Source organism: Bos grunniens, chromosome 25 (genome assembly GCF_055505025.1).
Source record: "Bos grunniens cultivar Pamir isolate PY7600 chromosome 25, Bosgru_T2T1.0, whole genome shotgun sequence".
NCBI classification, from domain to species: Eukaryota; Metazoa; Chordata; class Mammalia; order Artiodactyla; family Bovidae; genus Bos; species Bos grunniens.
This window is the reverse complement of record NC_141189.1, coordinates 35,425,938-35,444,074: the sequence shown is the minus strand read 5'-3', so window position 1 is coordinate 35,444,074 and position 18,137 is coordinate 35,425,938. Positions and strand designations below refer to the sequence as shown.

The 18,137-nt window shown below is 47.9% G+C and overlaps 1 protein-coding gene across 4 annotated transcripts in view; it reads right to left on the bottom strand.

Annotated features, from left to right (window-relative positions):
- TMEM114 (transmembrane protein 114) overlaps window positions 1-18,137 on the bottom strand; it is an 81,168-nt gene that overhangs the window by 55,238 nt on the left and 7,793 nt on the right. For all 4 annotated transcript variants that reach the window (XM_086375882.1, XM_086375881.1, XM_086375884.1 and 1 more), the window contains exon 2: window positions 6,402-6,476. In XM_086375882.1, coding sequence (XP_086232008.1) covers window positions 6,402-6,476 — 75 coding nt within the window. The remainder of the gene's footprint in view (window positions 1-6,401; window positions 6,477-18,137) is intronic.

Here is an 18,137-nt window from a genome sequence, read left to right as displayed (position 1 = left end):
GGGGTTGCAAAGAGTTGGGCATGACTTAGCAACTAAACCACAAGTAGGTATACAAATTTGTAAAAGCCAGACTTGCCTAGGCTTGAACAAAAGGAATTTTCCAAGCAATAATACATTTTAGGCATTCTAAAGCTGAACTGCAGGACACCTGGCTATACTTTCCAGCCTGTTCTCCAGACCAACACCTAACATGCGACGTAGGGGGAAGAAACTGGGTAGCTGATGTCCACAGGCACGCCAGGCCACTTGCCCCTGCAGTTCCTCATCACTGAGACAGAAATAGTAGGTTAGCTAGAAGCTTCAACAGTTCAGCTAAGGGGACTTCCCTGGCAGTCCAAGGCTTTTCCATCCAATGCAGGGGGTGCAAGTCCGATTCCCTGGTCTGGAAGCTAAGATTCCCACATGCCTCGTGGCCAAAAAAACCCCAAACCATAAAACAGAAGCAATATGGTAACAAATTCAATAAAGACTTGACTGAAGATCCTATGTGACTCAACTGGGACCCAGTGCAACCTAATAAATAAATATTTCCAAAAATAAAGCAAGCAGGGGACTTCCCTGGTGGTAACTCAGCTGGTAAAGAATCCACCTATTCAATAAAGACAATGATACACACACACACACAAAAAAGTCTTTTAAAAAAATAATAATAATAAAGTGAGCACATTCAGGGACTTCCCTGGTGGTCCATCGGCTAAGACTCCACATTCCCAATACAGGGTTACATCCCTGTTCAGGTGACTAGACTTTACATACTGCCACGAAGACCGAAGATCCCACGTGACTCAACTAAGACCAGTGCAACCTAATAAATAAATATTTCCAAAAAAAAAAAAAAAAGCAAGCAGGGGACTTCCCTGGTGGTAGCTCAGCTGGTAAAGAATCCACTTGCAATGCAGGAGACCCCAGTTCGATTCCTGGGCCAGGAAGATCCACTGGAGAAGGGATAGGCTACCCACTACAGTATTCTTGGGCTTCCCTTGTGGCTCGGCTGGTAAAGAATCTGCCCGCAATGCGGGAGATCTGGGTTCAATCCCTGGGTTGGGAAGATCCCCTGGAGAAGGGAAAGGCTACCCACTCCAGTGTTCTAGCCTGGAGAATTCCATGGACTGTATACGGAGCGACTTTCACTTTCACTTTCCCGGGTGGTAGAGTGGATAAGAATCCGCCTTGCAATGCTGTGGGCACGGGTTCGAGCCCACGTTCGGGAAGATCTCACATACCGCAGAGCAACTAAAGTCCATGGGCCACAACTACTGAGCCTGCGCTGTAGACAGCCCACCAGCCACAACTACTGGGACCACGTGCTGCCAACTGCTGAAGCCCACAGGCCGAGAGACTGTGCCCTGCGGCAGGCGGAGCCCCTGCAGTGAGAAGCCGCGCGCAACGAAGAGCGGCCCCCTTGCTCACGGCCGCTGAAGCGAGTCCGTGCACGGGAATGAAGACCCGGCGCAAACAAAATTAATTAATTTTTTTTTAGGTAAGAACAATTCTCTTTTCTCCCTCCCTCCTTCCATTCTTCCCTCTGGCCCTGGGGTTTTGTTGAGAAACACCTTTCCATTGTTAAGAAATCTCTCTTTTCTACAACAACCTAGGGAAATGAGGTGTCTAGACACAGGCCAGACGAGCCTGGCCTTACCCAACCTCAGCCACGACTTAAAGTCTGAATAGAATCCCCCAGAGAATGTGTAGGCAGGGACTCCTGGGATGGGCTGGACCGGGGAGGTGTGGAAATGTTCAATATAAAAACCGTGTGTAACTTTGATCACATGCATAGCTCTGGGAAGATATTTAACTAGTTCTTCCTGAAATAACACAGGTAAAAACATTTAGCTGGAGCCTTACCCATAGTAAGCGCTCATGATATATAAGACCTAATTATTAGAGTTTTAATCATGCTACATGCAGCATTTTCTCTTCAACTGTCATTACATCATTCAGTTGGACATCATTTGCAAACATATAAACCTCAATCTGCACCTTGCACTAGATAGAAAAATTAATTCCAAAGGGCTCATAGGCCTAAGTGCAAAAACTAAAGCTATAAAACTACTGGGGACTTCCCTGGTGGTCCAGTGGTTGAGAACCCACCTTCCAATGCAGGGGATGTGGGTTTGACCCCTGGTTGGGGAACTAAGATCTCACACGCCACAGGGCAACTACTGAACCCACGTCCTGCGACGAGGGTCTTGAGTGTTGCAACCGAGCCCCGACACAGCCAAAAATAAATGAATATTAAAAAAAAAATAGAGGAGGACATAGGAAGAAATCCTTGTGGCCTTGGAGTAAGCAAGATTTCCTAGGCAAACACAAAGAACACAATTCACAAAAGAAAGAAGTGATGGTCCCCAGTGAGCCCACCTTCATGTAATTCCCGTCTTTGTGACTGTGAGTGAGACATGGGACGTGTGTCTAAAGAGCAGCATGCAGCAAAGGCAGCAGGATGTCATTTCTGTGGTTATAAGAGACTGTGATGATCTTGCTGGCATGCTTTCTCCGTTTGCCTTCTCAACCTGCACACTTCATGTTGCAAAGGCCAGCATGGCCAGCAGCTATACATGGCCCTCCAGCTAGTGAGGAAATGAGACCTTTAGCAAACAGCTCTGGAGGAATTCAGTCCTGCCAACAACCCGAGTGAGCTTGGAATCAGATCCTATCTCAGTGGAGCTTTCAAATGAGACCCCAGCCCCAGCCAACAGCTTGACTGTAGGCTTAGGAAAGACTGAAGCAGGACTTCCCTGGTGGTCAAGTGGTTGAGAATCCACCTGTCAATGCAGGGGACATGGGTTCAACCCCTGGTCTGGGAAGATGCCACATGCCACAGGGCAACTAAACCCATGCATGACATTCACTGAGCCCAAGCTCCAGAGCCCATGTGCCCTGGAGCCTGTGCCCTGGAAGAAGAGGAGCCAATGCAATAAGAAGCCTGCGCCCTGCAACTAGAGAGTAGCCCTCACTCACCGCAACTAGAGAAAGCCCGAGTGCAACAAAGACCTAGCACAGCTAAAATAAATTAAAAGAAAAAAAAAGACTAAAGCAGAGGCCCTAACCTATCTACGCCTGGCCTCCTGATCCACAGAAATGGTGAGATAATAGAGATGTGCTCTTTAAGCCATTAAATCGGTGGTGATTTGTTACACGGCAACAGACAACTAATACAATTGGCAGGTTTCTGAAGAGCAATCAGGGGCTTTGTGTTGAGGACCTTAACAAGGGCATACTCCTGATCCTGAATTTCCACTTTGAGAAATAGAGAAGCAATTGCTCCAAAAGGTACATTCAAAGATGCTCATCACAGAGTTCCCCAGTCTGAGAAAAGTATCTGATGTTTCATGAGGACCTGCTGTTACAGAGTCCAGGCTCACTCTGCTTGCTACATGACAGGCCAATTAACCAAGAGACGAGGTGTTGAGGCAAGGAAAATGACTTTATTCAGAAAGCCTGCTGACCGGGAAGATGGAAGACTAATGTCTCAAAATAACCATCTTACAGGGTCTGGATGCCATTCATCTTGCAAATGTCTCCTAGAATGGCCAGTCTCAGGGAGGGGATGTGTTGATTTCTTCCTTCCTGTAGCCATCCGCAGGTGGATGGGGTCCCAAACAAAGGCATTTTGGTTTAACCTTCAGGCAGAGGGGCAGGGTTCCCTGAGGAAGGCTGTTATGTATGGACAGTATACTTTTAGAGAACAGAAGCAAATGTTAAAGTAAAAGAGACAGCTCCAACATAGAGTCAGTTCTTCTCTGTAACACTACTACGATATGCCAGGCACTCCATATGTTTTACTTACTTAAGTCTCCCAACAATCTTATTCTTACAACATTATACCTACTTTGAAAGTGAAAGTGTTAGTCACTCAGTTGTGTCTGACTCTTTGTGACGCCATGGACTATAGCCCACCAGGCTCCTCTGTCCATGGAATTCTCCAGGCAAGAATACTGGAGTGGGTAGCCATTCCCTTCTCCAGGGGATCTTCCCAACCCAAGGATCGAACCTGGGTCTCCTGCACTGTAGGCAGATTCTTTACTGTCTGAGTAACCAAGTCAGAACACACCTAGTTTACATACTAGCAAATTAAGTCTCCAAGAGATGAAGCGACTTACCAGAAACGAATCAGATAATGTTCATCAAATTCTTAGCACTGTGTCTGGCCAAAGGGTAAGTGCTCAATAAATCTCACACTGTTTATCCTTATTCAGTTTCAAGTTGCAGAAACCTAACTTAAAGAAGTCTAAACTCAGGGACTTTCCTGGTGGTCCAGTGGCTAAGACTCCAAGCTCCCGATGCAGGGGACCTGGGTTTAACCCCTGGTTGGGGAACTAGATCCTATTTGCCGCAACTAAGACCTGGCACAGTCAAAGTAATTAATTAAAATAAATATTTAAAAATATTTTTTTAAATAAGAATCTAAGCTCAAAAGAGCTCATATAATTGGGGAGGTCTGGGTGGTTAGCTCCAGCCATGGCTGTATCCAGGAGCTGGAAGGATCTCTATCAGCAGGACTCTGTCTTTACCAATCTATGAGCTCTGCTTGCTTCTGTTTTTCAGGCTCTGTCCACATGCTTCCTCCTGGTCTGGCAACCCTAGGAGAACAAAAGCATCCATCTCCCCAAATCCACAGGTTAATCTGAAAGGAGAATCTGATTGGCCTGATTATATCACCAGGAGGCTGGCACTCTATGACTGGCCATCCTGGGTCTCATGACCATCTTCCAGGGACAGGAGTGTCATGGTTAACAGTCCCACCCAGAACCCAGGTCCACAGAGTGATTTAAGGAAGGCGTGTTGGGGACAGAGTGAGCATAGCTACCTCCATTTAGCAATTATGACTCCAGCATGGATACTGAGGGAAGACGGGTCAGAACACCACCACCCTGCTTTGGGCCTCACGTCCTTCCCATTATGTACGCCTCATCTCCCACCTCCCCACTTTAACCTTTTCACACTTCACACTGTCGGCTGGCCTGAAAAACACCTCCTCTGCCTGACAGTATGCAGTGAAGAAGCGGCTCATAAAAGAGCCTTGGTGAAGGGAAGCTGACTGGACGCAAAGGTCACAGCAGGTGGGGTTGACGTGCCCGCTGGTCCTTGCACATCGGGGCTCCAGGGCTACGAGCATTGTCAGCGAGCTCAGGAGAGGGTCTCTAGAAGGCTGAGGGTCTTCTCCGTGTCCCTGCTGTTGTTGTTTAGTCACCAGTCCTGTCCGACTCTTTGCGACCCCATGGACTACAGCCCCACAGGCTCCTCTGTCCCTGGGATTCTCCAGGCAAGAATACTGGAGTGGGTTGCCATTTCCTTCTCCAGGGGATCTTGCAGATCCAGAAATCGAACTCAAGTCTTTTGGGTCTCCTGCATTGGCAGGTAGATTGATGACTGCTGAGCCACCAGAGAAGCCCTTTCCATGTCCCTACCCAGATGATTAACAAAACTATCACAAATCAGCAAACATTTACTGAGTGCTTGCTGTGTCCCAGGCCCTGTGAGAAATACTGTACCCACATTGACTCCATCCTCGCAAAAACCCTATGAGGAATGTGCTAGCATTATTCCCACTTTACAGATAGAGAAACTGAGGCACACAGAGGAAGCGATGCAATTTGCCCAGAACCAACACTCCTAACCCTGCAATCCTGCTGCAAAGAGAAGTGAGGTGTTCAGAGCCCACTAGAAAGACCACCATATCCCCCAGAAAGCTCTACTTTAAGTCAGGAATATTTTCATAGGCATTACCAATGATGCTCCTTTCTGACTCTTGATGGGGGGCCAAGGGGAGGGGGTTCCCTGTCTGACCCTGGACACCATGTCCTAACACATGATTGTAGGTAAGGAAGATGCTGAATGGGATGCTTGCTCCTTGGAAGAAAAGCTATGACAAACCGAGACAGCGGATTAAAAAGCAGAAACATCACTTTGCTGACAAAAGCCTGCATAGTCAAAGCCATGGTTTTTCCAGTAGTATGGATGTGAGAGTTGGACCATAAAGAAGGCTGAGCGCCAAAGAACTGATGCTTTCAAATTGTGGTGTTGGGGAAGGCTCTTGAGAGTCCCTTGGACAGCAAGGAGATCAGACCAGTCCATCCTGAAGGAGATCAACCCTGAATATTCACCGGAAGGACTGATGCTGATGCTGAAGCTCCAATACTTTGGCCACCTGATGTGGAGAGACGACTCAATGGAAAATATCCTGACACTGGAGAAGATTGAGGGCAGGAGGAGAAGGGGACGACAGAGAATGGGATGATTGGATGGCATCACTGAGTCAATGGACATGAGTTTGAGCAAACTCTGGGAGATAGTGAAGGACAGGGAAGCCTAGCGTGCTGCCATCCATGGGGTCGCAAAAAGTCGGACACGACTGAACGACTGAACAACAACAGAATCTGCAGTAAACTCAAAGGTACCTTGCTCTCTGCTCGCCAAGACGCTTCATGGCAGAAGGGCTTCTGGGGCTGTGATGAGAGTTCCTTAGTGGAGATCTAGATGAAAATGTTGTAGAAAAAAACAGAAATGAGTGAACAGCCTTTGGCATATGCCAGCCAAACAGGCCTGCAGGAGCTAAACACTGTTGGCCGCTGCTGCTGCTAAGTCGCTTCAGTCGTGCAGTCTTTAGCTATCGCTACTAATGAAGGCTTGCAGCTAGACTTGTCCTTCACAAAACTAAACAAAGCTAATTACTCTCAGACACCATGTGAACTGTGCTCTGCACCTGGCATTGTTCACCTCCTACACTCTCTGGCAGCATTCTGCATTTCAAAAAGAAGGTCAAGGGCCGATAACTTCAGGGACACTAGACCCAGCTGCTCAGCCACCTGATGCCAGCTTTGGCAGTAAATTTGCAGAAGAAAAGAAATGCAAGAGCTTCATTCCCAGAAGCCCCGGATATAAAACCTCTCCCTACTTCCCACCGAGAGGGGCACAGTTCTTGAGGCCCTAGCCTCCTCTAGTCCCTCTTTGCCTGGCAAAGAATAAAGCTACTCTTTGCTCATCCCCCTGAACCTCTGCCTCCCTTTTGCTTTCAGGCGTAAGTGCACAGCAGGCCAAGATTTTGGCAGCAAACCCTGCTGTTGTTGTATCATGTGAGAAGCCACAAAGGTAAAAGAGTGGGCTTGGCTGTTTGCCAATAAAATGTGCCCATAAAACGTTATTCACAAAAGCCAGGCTGGATTTGGCCTGAGACCAGAGTTCTATGTGAACTGTTCAGGGACTGAAGAGAGACAAATGTATTTATTGAGCAAATACTATAAACCATGGACCAAACTGGGCCGTTTCCTTGAATCCCTGGAACCACTCTGTCATGTGGGGTGCTACTTATCCCCATTTTACAGATGGAAGAAACTGAGGCTCTGGGACATAACTTGCCCACATTCACATAGCTTGTTAGCAAAAGAGGACTTGAATCCAAGACTTCAAAGCCTGGGCCTTGGGGCCCACGTGGCACTGCCTCCCCTGGGGATGGCTGTTGATTCTGAAACCATGTACAAGCCCCCGTGTCCTTGTCTTTTGAAGTAAAGTGCTGACTCGAGAGTTAATGACTGGGAAACATGAAAAGGTAAGGAACAAAGACTTGCTGTTGGGGCTGGGGCACTGGTAACAATTTAGACTATAATGCTGCCTCTTAGCCGAATCACAGAACTCCCAGTTCCCCGAAAGCTACAGATAAAGGCCTGACACACATTCCTGAGTTGCTTTTGCAGGAAGCTGACCCCCTCCAAATGGAAACTGCTGACCACAAGAACACAGACCCTAGACTGGTTGCAACCAGAAGGCTGATGAGGCTTGAAGCTTCGCCTTGATGCCAACCAATCTGAGAGATGTCCACAGGCTGATCACACCCTTCTCCTTGAATGCTACAAAACTCCTCACTCCCCACTCCAGGGTAGGTCACATGGTCTTCAGGGCTTTAGCCCGCTGTGGCCCCCTTTGCCAGCCAAAGCAATGAAAGCTACTCTTAGAATTCTACTACACCCAAAATTCTTGTCTCCACGTTTATTTTTTTTTAACTATTATTTATTTTTGGCTGTGCTGGGTCTTCATTGCTGAGTATGGGCTTTCTCTAGTTGCAGTGAGTTAGGGCTACTTTTCATTGCAGCGCACAGGCTTCTCACTGCAGTGACTTCCCTTGTTGCGGAGCATGGGCTCTGGGGCACATAGACTTCAGTAGTTGAGGCTCTTAGGATTTACATCATGGGCTCTGCAGTTGTGGCTTACGGGCTCAGCTGCCCCAAAGTATGTGGAATCTTCCAGGACCAGGGATCGAACCCGCGTCTCCTGCACTGACAGGTGAATTCTTTACCACTGAGCCACCAGGAAACTCCCTGTCTCTGAGTTTCTATTTTGGCACCGGGGAACAGAGGCTAAGTTTGGGCAACAGTTCTCATACCCAGTTCCAGGTCCCTTGTGGGTGCCCCCCTCCTCACAGCATCCCAGCCTCTGGATCCATCTTAATCCCAGACAACGTGCAGCACCTCCTGCTTACCTTCCTGCCAGCCCACCTTCCAGGAACCACCCCCGCCTCCCTGACTCTCTTGTTCTTTCCTTCTCCACTGAGCTCAGCGCTGCCCTGAACTGCAACACATTTTCTCAACTGAGAACGAAGAAATCGAAATTTTTGTTTTTGCGCAGAAGCTGCCCTTTTCAACCGTGGCTAAAATTCCCCCACAGAACAGGAAGAATAGCCATGGTCACACCAAACGTCAATACTTATTGAGCTGGCACCACGGCCAGAAGCTGGCTGGAGAGAGGAGGGGCAGACCACAGTGCAGCCACCTCTAGGAGCTGACAGAAGGAAGCCCAGGGCCCCCTGCGGGAGCACAGAGTCCCCTTAACTCAGCCCAGTGAGGGGATGGGGAGGGATGGAGAGCTCCAAGGATAAGGAGGTACTAATTAACGGCCAAGGTGCAAGGCAGGGCGTTCTGGGTACACAGAGTGAGAGCGTGGTCTTTGCAAAACCACCAGCACCCTGATACGCCTGGCACACCCGGAGTGGGAAGGGACTCTCGGTGAGCATCTGGGGTTTGAGGCTGCCCAGCACCATTCTCCTTCAGGCAATGGTACCCTAGTTTTTCTTAGGGGAACTAACTGCTCCGTTGTGCCACCCTAGGGGACTGTCAATCAAGGTGTCCTATTCACTCACAGCAAGGTAGACCAATTAGATGCTCCTCTTTCCAAAATCTGCATTGTGAAGAGAAAACTCGATGAAGGAAAGTGCTTGAGGCTACAATTACCCCATTTCTAAGGTAACGCCTTGAGCCAGGACCCTTTGCTTCAATTCTAAATTTCCTGAGCTCTCTGGATCCTGTCCCTCTGAAGGGCTGGCTTTCCCAGCTTTTCCATTTGTTTGATGCTAGAGTCCCCAAGCACATGGTCACACGTTTTAGTGTATTTTTGCCATTGCTGGTTTCCAGGGCTTCCAATCAAGCCATCAAAAGAGGTATAGGGCTGGGACTTCCCTGGCGGTCCAGAGGTTAAGACTCCATGCTTCCAATGCAGGGGGGTTGGTGGGCCAGGTAATGGGTGCGATCCTTGGTCAGGGAATTGGCATTTCCCATTCTGCGTGGTGCAGCCCAAAATTTTAAAAAAGAAGAGGTACAGGAATATGGGCTTCCCAAGAGGCTCAGTAGTAAAGAATCTGCCTGCCAAGGCAGGAGATGCGGGTTTGATCCCTGGGTTGGGAAGATCCCTTGGGGAAAGAATTGGCAAACCACTCCAGTATTCTTCCCTGAGAAATCCCATGGACAAAAGAGCCTGGTGGGCGAGAGTCCATGGGGCTGCAAAGAGTCGGACATAACCAAGCACGTGCACACATGTGCAAGGCTATGCAGGGTCAGATGCTCTAGGAAAGCAGCAGAGTGGATTAGACATTGGAGGAGTGAGTCTGTCGTCAGAAGATCATCTTGGATTATCTCTTAGGGCCCTAGATCCAAAGGTTCTTGTAGGAAGAAGAGAAGATGTAGACACAGAAGAGAAGACCATGCAAAGATGGAGGCAGGAACTGGAGTCTACAAGGCAAGGAACGCCCAGGGCTGTCAGCTGGAAGACAAGTGTGGGGTAGACCTTTCCCAGGGGCCCTCAGCGGGAGCCTGGCCCTGCCAACACCTTGCTTCTGGGCTTCTAGCCTCTGGAACTGAGAAAAAGAGAGAGAGAGAGAATGTGTATATGTGTATGTGTGTGTGTGTGTGTCTGTGCCTCTGGAACTGAAAAAGAGAAAGAGAGAGCATGCGTGTGTGTGTGTGTGTGTGTGCGTGTGTGTGTTTAGTCAGTAAGTCATGTACGACTCCTGCAACCCCATGGACTATAGCTCACCAGGCTCCTCTGTCCATGGGATTTCCCAGGCAAGAATACCAGAGTGGGTTGACATTTCCTCCTCCAGGGGATCTTCCTGACCCAGGGATTGAACCCGGGCCTCCTTCATTGACAGGCGGGTTCTTTACTGCTGACCCACTGGGGAAGCCCAATCGTGAGAGAAACTCCTTCTGTTGTTCTAAGCCACTTAGTTTGTGCTCCTTTCTTACAACGGCCCTAGGAGACTCCTGCACTTGCCTCAAGGCGAGAGAAAGACTGTGACGTGACTTCTGCCCTAGGGTTCCCTGTGGGATCGGGCTGAGGCTGGCCTTCCGCCTGATCTCTCTCTCCTGCTGGTATTCTCGCCTTCCCTGCCCTGACTCCCTCACTCCCTTCCCAATTTCTCCCGGAAACACTTCCCTGATAAAGCACTTGCCCGTGAATTCTCATCTCTGGGGCTGCTTCTGGGAGAACATGATCTAAGAGGGGGAGGAGGGGCAAGGACAATATTGGCCCTGAGACTGCCTGACTCCAGAAAGCTGGAAGCACAGCTTAGAAGATTCCCTTGACTTTTCCAAACCACTTTTCAGGGTCGGACTGAAACGAGCAGGACCCTATGGTTCTTGCCCCGGCCCCCCCGCATACCATGCCCTCTGCCTGCCTTCTGTCTGTGCAAAAACTTTAATCAAAGAATAAGTTTAATCAGAGAAGTGAGAAATGCTGAAAAAAGGGAAACAATCAAAATAAAAAAGGAAACCAAATAATAATGATGTAGTCATTAAACATAGTCAGGGACCTTTAGTTCTTTCTCAAGGGCTATTGATAATATTCTGAGCCACATCCTGCGAGTTGTCTTATAGATACTAAACACCAGGTGGAGAAGTTAACGACATGGTGACCAGACTGTACCCAGGACATGAGCTGCCACAATTCAGAGAACTGACCACAAAGAAATGGGAACAAATGGACTCTGGAACTGAAAATTAACTGTACCTAAAACCACCAAGATGATGCCGGTCAGACCACCGACGACCAATCTGAAGATGACTCAGATTCTGCATGTAGTCCCCCAGCCCCGACTTCTGTCTATAAAAGTTCATGCCCCACTGGTTGCCAGGGGAGGGAAAGTCAGCCTTTGACAGATGTCCACCACCTTCTGCACCCCCATCCAGTGGCCGGCATCTGAAATAAAGCCTTTCCACCAACCTGGCCTGTTTATTGGCTTTTGAACGGTAAGCAGCCAGACTCCACACACTTTTTGGTAATAAGACCCATCTGGGCCAGCCCTCTAGGAATTCAGTGACTGCATCTCTGAGCCTCAGTTTGCTGGTCTGCAAAATGGGGCCAGTCTTGGTGTCTCCCTCTAAAGGCAGCTTGGAGAATAGGAAATGACTCATGTAAGCATGCAGCAAGCCTCCAAGCCAGGGTGCTGTGTTCTGCACTGCTTCGTGGGTCCAGGGTGGGTGCAGCCAGCTGAGTGCAAGTTCCCAGACGAGGGCACCCTCATCCGAGGCCAGGCTCTTAAAGGAGGCCCTGGAAGACGTGGACCTTCCACAAGCCCTCTGCCACTCTGTATTGATTAGATCTGGTTTGCCAAATGTTCCCGAGATAAAAGGATCTGATAATGGTGAGCCATATGATCAAAGCAGCTCTGTGAGATCTAAAGGCTCACGGAGTGTCGTCAGCTAAAAAAGAGAAATTTCGAGTTGGAGAAAGGTGGGGGGAAAAAGATGACAAAGGCTGGGAACAGAATCAAAGGGATCCATCTGCAACCTGACTCTCCAACAACTCTCCACTCCTGTTCTGGGGGTAGGGGTGCCTATATGAGGGTGGCGGTGGGGGAGCACTGCAGGGGAGAAGGCATTAAATCAGCCTGTTCTGGTCCACCCAGAAGGAAGCCAACGCTCAGCGTGGTCACTCAAAGTCTCACAGGTGGGGGCCAAAGCCTCATAGGTCTACTGGAGTCCAGAGCCCAGAATCTCAACCCCTGCCTCCCTTAAGCTGCCTGAGACCCCTCCTGACCCCAATTCTGTGTTTTTCCTCCTCCCCAGCCTATTCCCTATCCGCCAAGTCCTGCATTTCAAACCACAGCACGTTCTAGGAAGTCCTTACTCAATACAGCCACAACCCCCAGAGGACTCTCGGACAAGAGAGATTTCCCTGCTGGTCCAGTGAGTAAGACTTCGCCTTCCAACACAGGAGGTGCTTGTTCAGTATCAGGTTCAGATCAGATCAGATCAGTCGCTCAGTCGTGTCCGACTCTGCGACCCCATGAATCGCAGCACGCCAGGCCTCCCTGTCCATCACCAACTCCCAGAGTTCACTCAGACTCACGTCCATCGAGTCAGTGATGCCATCCAGCCATCTCATCCTCTGTCGTCCCCTTCTCCTCTTGCCCCCAATCCCTCCCAGCATCAGAGTCTTTTCCAATGAGTCAACTCTTCGCATGAGGTGGCCAAAGTACTGGAGTTTCAGCTTTAGCATCATTCCTTCCAAAGAAATCCCAGGGCTGATCTCCTTCAGAATGGACTGGTTGGATCTCCTTGCAGTCCAAGGGACTCTCAAGAGTCTTCTCCAACACCACAGTTCAAAATCATCAATTCTTCGGTGCTCAGCCTTCTTCACAGTCCAACCCTCACATCCATACATGACCACAGGAAAAACCATAGCCTTGACTAGACGAACCTTTGTCGGCAAAGTAATGTCTCTGCTTTTGAATATGCTATCTAGGTTGGTCATAACTTTCCTTCCAAGGAGTAAGCGTCTTTTAATTTCATGGCTGCAATCACCATCTGCAGTGATTTTGGAGCCCAGAAAAATAAAATCTGACACTGTTTCCATTGTTTCCCCATCTATTGCCCATGAAGTGATGGGACCGGATGCCATGATCTTCGTTTTCTGAATGTTGAGCTTTAAGCCAACTTTTTCACTCTCCACTTTCACTTTCATCAAGAGGCTTTTGAGTTCCTCTTCACTTTCTGCCATAAGGGTGGTGTCATCTGCATATCTGAGGTTATTGATATTTCTCCCGGCAATCTTGATTCCAGCTTGTGTTTCTTCCAGTCCAGCATTTCTCATGATGTACTCTGCATATAAGTTAAATAAACAGGGTGACAATATACAGCCTTGACGTACTCCTTTTCCTATTTGGAACCAGTGTGTTGTTCCATGTCCAGTTCTAACTGTTGCTTTCTGACCTGCATACAAATTTCTCAAAAGGCAGATCAGGTGGTCTGGTATTCCCACCTCTTTGAGAATTTTCCACAGTTTCTTGTGATCCACACAGTCAAAGGCTTTGGCATAGTCAATAAAGCAGAAATAGATGTTTTTCTGGAACTCTCTTGCTTTTTCCATGATCCAGCAGATGTTGGCAATTTGATCTCTGGTTCCTCTGCCTTTTCTAAAACCAGCTTGAACATCAGGAAGTTCACGGTTCACATATTGCTGAAGCCTGGCTCGGAGAATTTTGAGCATTACTTTACTAGTGTGTGAGATGAGTGCAATTGTGCAGTAGTTTGAGCATTCTTTGGCATTGCCTTTCTTTGGGATTGGAATAAAAACTGACCTTTTCCAGTCCTGTGGCCACTGCTGCGTTTTCCAAATTTGCTGGCATATTGAGTGCAGCACTTTCACAGCATCATCTTTCAGGATTTGGAATAGCTCAACTGGAATTCTATCATCTCCACTAGCTTTGTTCGTAGTGATGCTTTCTAATGCCACTTGACTTCACATTCCAGGATGTCTGGCTCTAGGTCAGTGATCACACCATCATGATTATCTGGGTCATGAAGATCTTTTTTGTACAGTTCTTCTGTGTATTCTTGCCATCTCTTCTTAATATCTTCTGCTTCTGTTAGGTTAGGAGTCTAAGAACTCACACACCTCGGGGCCAAAAAACCAAAACGTAACACAGAAGCAATATTGCTACAAATTCAATAAAGACTTTTAAATGGTCCACATTAAAAAAAAAAAATCTTAAAAAAAAAAAACAACAAGAAGAGAGCCTCTCTATGAGAGGAGTCCTGGGCATCCATCAAAGTCACCTGAATGTCGAGACCATGACTGCCCACCTGTGCGTCAGATTTCAAGGCACTGGGAGAAAAAGGAACTACAGCTCAGATGGAGAGGTCCCTGGGGCTATGGATTGGGGGTAGGGGGAGCAATTTTCAGGGGACACATTGAATCTAAATCTCTGTAACTTTCCATTCAATTTTGCTGTGAACTGCCCCCAAAAAAATAACATTTACTAATATTCTTCATGTTTTAAGAAAAGAAGGATGGAAAGGAGGTAAAGAAAAGGAAAGGAATGGATGCTAGGCCCATGACTTAACCCCCCTGACCTCTTTGTAAAACGGGAACAATACTTCTCTCATAGAGTTGTTGTGAGAATTAAAAGCGATTTAAAAAAAAAATGTGAGATGCCTGGCACAGCCTCTGTTGGTTTGGGAATTACTAACCAGGACATGGCTTCAGGTTCCAGATTTGCTGCCCCTAAAACAGCTAGTAAAGATCAATTCCTGCCCAAACTTGAAGAAAATAGATATACATTAAATAAGACGAAATAGGAACCAGAGAGGAGACCCACCAAAAGAGGCTGTTGGGGCAGAGACCGTTGAAAAGCAGCTCTAGGGTCTCCCTGGTGGTCCAGTGGTTAAGAATCCACCTGCCAATGCAGGGGACACAGGTTTGATCCCTAGCCCGGCAAGATCCCACAAGCCGCACAGCAACTAAGCCTGTGCGCCGTAACTACTGAGCCTGAACTCCAAGAGCCCGTGCTCTAAAACAAGAGAAGCTACTGCAATGAGAAGCCCGTTTACCAGAACGAGAGAGTAGCCCCCGTGCGCTGCAACTCGAGAAAGCCCACGTGCAGCCATGAAGACCCAGTGCAGATGAAAATAAGTAAATAACATGTTAAAATTATAAGAAAAAGAAAAGCAGCTACAAGATAATTTTTTAAAGAGAGGAAGGAAGAAAGGAAAGAAAGAAGTTAATCCTTCCCTGGGTGGGGGGGATGGTACATTAGTTCCCCCCATCCCCCAATACTGCCCCCACTCTTCAGAGGATGTACCCCACTAACTAGACCCCACTGATTCCACTGCTCTGCTACTTATAATAAGGGCCAAGATACAGCGATCAGATACTTCGTGAGGAGACAGCCATAATCAGAAGAGGGAGGGAGCCTTGCAGGGAAGAGAAGGTGCCATTCAAGGTCTTCCCCCAACATCCTGGGTCTGGGGTAATCTGGGGAAAAAAGGAAACAGAGCAGGCGTGTGACACTTGCAAGTATTCATTACTCTTGGAAATATTCATTACTTTCCCAAAGCCAGACACGGGAAGAGAACAGGGTGACTTCTTAAGCTGATCTCAAAAAGAGAACATTTTGATCCACTCCGACCGGGATTTTCTTTTCCCTGCCACACACAGGGAGTCATTGGGATGTCAGAGGGCAGCTTCTCTGAAGCTACATCCTCCTCATGACATGCGGGGGCAACAGAGCCTCCGGAGGCGCTCTGAAGGTCTCCAGCCTCTTGTTCATCCTGCAAAGAGCCCCTTATCGCACCCCAGGTACTCAGGATAACAATGAGGCAGGAAAGCCTGGCCCTGCTGTCTAGCATCTTACATTCTAGTGCAAGAGACAGATGATAAACAAGAAGAAATTAAATAGCAGGTCATTCTGGAGCACCACAGGCTTAGGAAGAAAATAAAACAGGTGTGCAACAGAGATACTTGAATGGATGGTTGGTGTTGTTTAGCTGCTCAGTCATGTCCAACTCTTTGCGACCCCATGGACTGTAGCCCGCCAGGGCTGTCAGAGGACCCCATGGCTGTCCTCTGTCCATGGGATTCTCCAGGCAAAAATACTGGAGTGGGTTGCCATTTCCTCCTCCAGGGTATCTTCCTGACCCAGCGATTGAACCCACATCTCCCGAGTCTCCTGCATCAGCAGGTGGATTCTTTACTACCGAGCCACCTGGGAATACGGAACTGAAAGTTAATTGTACTTAAAATGATCAAGATGATGCTGGTCAGACCACCACAGAACCAATTTCAAGATGACTGTCAGAGCTCACTGTGCTGTTTCTACAAGTACCCCCTCCCTCTGTCTATAAAACTCTTGCCCACTGGTTGTTGGGGGTGTTGGGGTGGGGGCCGGGGGGAGTCAGTGTTTGGACAGGTGTCTGCCCTCCTCCCGGTTGCTAGTATCCAAAATAAAGCAAACTTCCCTTTCCACCAACCTAGCCTCTTTATTAGCTGTTGAGTGGCGAGCAGCCAGATCCCCACTTTTGGTTACAAGAGGGCACTGATGGGCACAGGGTTTGTTTGAGGGTGATAATCCCATTCTGGAATTAGACAGTGGTGCTGGCTGTGCAATGTTGTGAATACGTAAAATCCACCCATTTTTGCACTTTAAAATAGTGACTTTGATGGTATATAAGTTATCTCTTGGGCTTCTCAGGTGGCTCAGTGGTAAAGAATCTGCCTGCCAACTAAGCAAGAGACACGGGTTCAATCCCCAGGTCGGAAAGATTCCCTGGAGAAGGTGATAGCAACCCACTCCAATATTCTTGCCTGGAGAATCGATGGATGGAGGAGCCTGGTGGGCTACGGTCCATGGGGTCGCAGAGTTGGACACAACTGAGCGACCGAGCAGCAGAAGCAACAACCTGTTATATCCTGGTTCATTCTAGCTGCTATCACAGTATACTTCAGCCTGGGCAGCTTATAAACAACAGGAATTTCCTCCTCACTGCTCTGGAGGCTGGAAATCTGAGATCAACGTGCCAGTCTGGTCAGGTCACTGCGGACTATGTGTCTATCTTCTCTCTCAACTGTCTTTCCCCCAAGGCTTTTAACATCCACTGATGGTTCTCATCTGGATCGGTCATTATCAAGGTGACTTTTAAGAGTGATTTTCTATAACTATTCATCCTTCCATCCACAGTTTCTCACTGAAGCTTTCCTTCCATGCCCTCCCTTTTAAAAAGTCTTTGAGGACTTCCCTGGTGGCTCAGAGGGTAAAGCATCTGCCTTCAACGTGGGAGACCTGGGTTCGATCCCTGGGTGGGGAAGATCCCCTGGATAAGGAAATGGCAACCCGCTCCAGTACTCTTGCCTGTAAAACCCCATGGATGGAGAAGCCTGGTGGGCTATAGTCCATGGAGCCACAAAGAGTCGGACATGACTGAGCAACTTCACTTTAGCTATTTATTGTATAGTATCCAGTTTTAAAAAATAAAAATAATAAATTTTTAAAAATAAGAAGCTTTTAGTTTCATTGTGAATTCATGGATTTTTAAAAAATATTTATTTATTTTGGCTGTGCTGGGTCCTAATTGTGGCGTGCAGGATCTTTAGTTGGAGCACGAGGGATCTTTTTTCATTTTTTTTTTCAGTTTCAGCATACAAACTCCTAGTTGCGACATGTGGAAACTAGTTTCCTGACCAGGGATAAAACCTGGGCCCCCTGCATTGGGATCAAGGAGTCTTAGCCACTGGACCACTAGGGACGTTCATTCATGGATTTTTTTTTTTAACTAAAGTAAAACTCATATAAAATACATCATTCTGAAGTGTAACATTTAGGGACTTATGTGAACCCTGGCCCAGTGATTCAAGCTGCTTTGCAATGCAGGGGACGAAAGTTTGATCCCTGGTCCGGTAACTAACATCCCACGTGCCTCAGAGCTACTACGCCGGACAGCCGCAACCACTGAGACCGCACGCCACAATCAGAGAGTCTGTGCCCCACAACAAAAGATCCCACGTGCTGCAACTAAGCCCTGATGCAGCCAAATAAATTAAAAAAATAAGTTAAAAAAGTGTACACTTCAGTGGCATTTAGTACATCTACAATG